Below are 2,501 nucleotides of genomic sequence, written 5' to 3'. Positions count from 1 at the left end.
TATGGCTTGTGTCCGTAGTTATTTTTGTCAAATAGAGCTAATCAATTGTAGGCATACGAGGAGTTATGATCTTCTGTGGTTACTTTTGTCAGCGAATCAATCTTTCATGGTTATTTTTGGTGGTTTAGTCCTAAGAATAATAGTAATATCCTAACTTATTTCAATATCCTAAGAAATTTTTAATGAGGTATTTTAGTATTTAATAAATTTTAATTATTAAATCAATCCCCAATTTTTTTATTTGTAAACTAATCAATCATAGGTCGTCTTCTAAAAATTTGAGAAGAATCAATCTCATCGATGAAAACTCTAAAAGAAATCAAAACTCAGAATTCTAAAAATTCTTAAACAGGTCCCTCTGCATAACAATTAATCTTTTTAGAAAAAATGTTCGATGAAAAAATCATTAGTATTCCTCTAAAACCAAGGATATGCTTATAAAGAGCACACAAAAATAGATTCAATTAGCCATGGGTAACGGTAAGCCCAAAAGTTTTGTTAAGAGGCTTAACCCAAGAGCTTAATCATTGACAGTTATGTTCGCTTCTCTTTGAAATGTCCTTGAATCAAAGAGAACCCTAAGTACTTCCAACATTAGAGCAAAATTGGATTATGATTCCACGTTTTTGGATGTTGCATTTACTAATTACTAACTTAGATTACAATCTCCATTAAACAGGCGGCAGAATGGATGCAACCTACACTCCAATGCTACTTTGACAAGCTGCTTGACGTGGAAGGAAGACAGTGAAGAGAAGAAAGAAAGACAATGAAGGACCAAAGCTACTATGACCACCGATTAGAAAATGTTAAAGCCATTGTAAAATGCTCTAATCACATCTCCCTGCACTTCTATTCAAAAGACAACAAAATACTCACCACAAAACGGTCCATAAATGTATAACTTGATGCCCCAAATGAACACAAGCCACAACCAAAAGCATCAAGCATAACCGAATCAAAATCACCAAACCCTAAAACAATCAATTTCTATTATAAATGCCAAGAAATTAAAGGCATAACAAACCCTTCATTCTTGTAAACCTATCACTATCACCTTAATATGCCGCATTTCAGATAAATGTTTTTAAATAAGCAGCGTCCAATTAATATGATCCCCACTTCAAATTTATAATCAAACATCCAACAGAAAAATTAGACTAAAGTACGAGCCAAACACTTCAACTAACCCAGCTAAAGTATATCATAGTAATAACAACATCCAACATCTTAAAATAGTCCAAAAACAAAAAATGTAAAAAGCATAAACCCTAAAATTATTCAAAAATAGAATAATACCCTAGAAATCAAGCGGTGAGAACAACAGCACCACCAGCCTCCTTGATCTTCTTCTCCGCAACCTTTGAAACAAGCTTGGCCTTCACGACCACAGGTTGGTTCTCAGGAAGAACCCCCTTCCCCAAAACCTTGAAGTAACCGAATTGCGTAACGTCAACCAACGGCGCCTTGGTACCGTCCTTGGAGGCCTTATCCTTCAACTCTTGAGGAACCAAGGACCAGAGCTTGTCAATGTTGACGATAGGGCAATGGAACTTGTTGCGGAGCTTGTGGAAGTACCGCATACCGACCTTGCCGAAGTAACCGGGATGGTACTTGTCGAAGAGGATGCGGTGGTGGTGCATTCCTCCGGCGTTACCACGACCTCCCGGGTGCTTCCGGTGCTTTCCAATACGCCCGTGGCCGGCGCTGACGTGACCTCTCTTCTTCCTGTTCTTCTTGAATCTCGTCGTCATTTTCTCTCCTTGTTTGCTGCCGCTGCTTCTGTGTGTGATAATGGAGCGGCCACAGGGGATGCAATTAGGGTTTAGGGATTTATACGCGAAGCCCATCCATTTCTCCTGATTTTACCAATATGACCCTTTTCGTATAATTTTAAACCTTATTTTATTTAGAATAATAAATAATTACCTACTCAAGAATGTTAAAAGTGGATATTTTAATCTCAAAAAAATTAATATACAAAAATATTTCGAAAATTTTATTCCGATAGATAAATCAGTCTCCAATTTATTTTTCGTTAGAGTAATTATCTAGTCCCTAAAAACTTTTATATATATAGTCACTCAATAATAATAATAATAATAATAATAATAATAATAATAATAATAATAATGTTCAATAAAATTATTAGAGATTATTTTACAAGAAATTTAAGGTTAAATCATTTGATATTTTTGTATTTAATATAATCAAAAGATGTCCTACTTTAAAAAATATGTTTGTAATAAAAGATAATGTTTTAATTTGAATTTCAATGCATCATTATTCACCTTACTTGTTTCTAACGAAAAAGAGAGTATTAATATGCTAGTGTCATCGTCCACATGCACAAAGCTAAGTTAATAATAATAAAGGTTGATATCTAGTAAAAGTAAAATCGACGGAGGATTATTATGTTTGACAGAAAAAAACGTTGGGAATTGATCTGTATATTAACTTTTTTTGGAGACTAAAATGTCCACTTTTAAAATCGTTGGGGA

General features: G+C 34.2%; 1 protein-coding gene across 1 annotated transcript; it reads right to left on the bottom strand.

Moving 5' to 3' along the window:
* Positions 992-1,828, bottom strand: LOC107631753 (60S ribosomal protein L27a-3). The gene has a single exon (XM_016335299.2). The coding sequence runs from the start codon at positions 1,752-1,754 to the stop codon at positions 1,308-1,310; it is 447 nt and encodes a 148-aa protein (XP_016190785.1). The 5' UTR covers positions 1,755-1,828; the 3' UTR covers positions 992-1,307.

Source organism: Arachis ipaensis, chromosome B01, assembly GCF_000816755.2.
Source record: "Arachis ipaensis cultivar K30076 chromosome B01, Araip1.1, whole genome shotgun sequence".
NCBI classification, from domain to species: domain Eukaryota; kingdom Viridiplantae; phylum Streptophyta; class Magnoliopsida; order Fabales; family Fabaceae; genus Arachis; species Arachis ipaensis.
This window is presented reverse-complemented; position numbering and strand designations above follow the sequence as displayed.

Coding starts and splice junctions, on each gene's coding strand:
- LOC107631753 (XM_016335299.2), bottom strand. CDS start 1,754: ATGACGACGAGATTCAAGAAGAACAGGAAGAAGAGAGGTCACGTCAGC.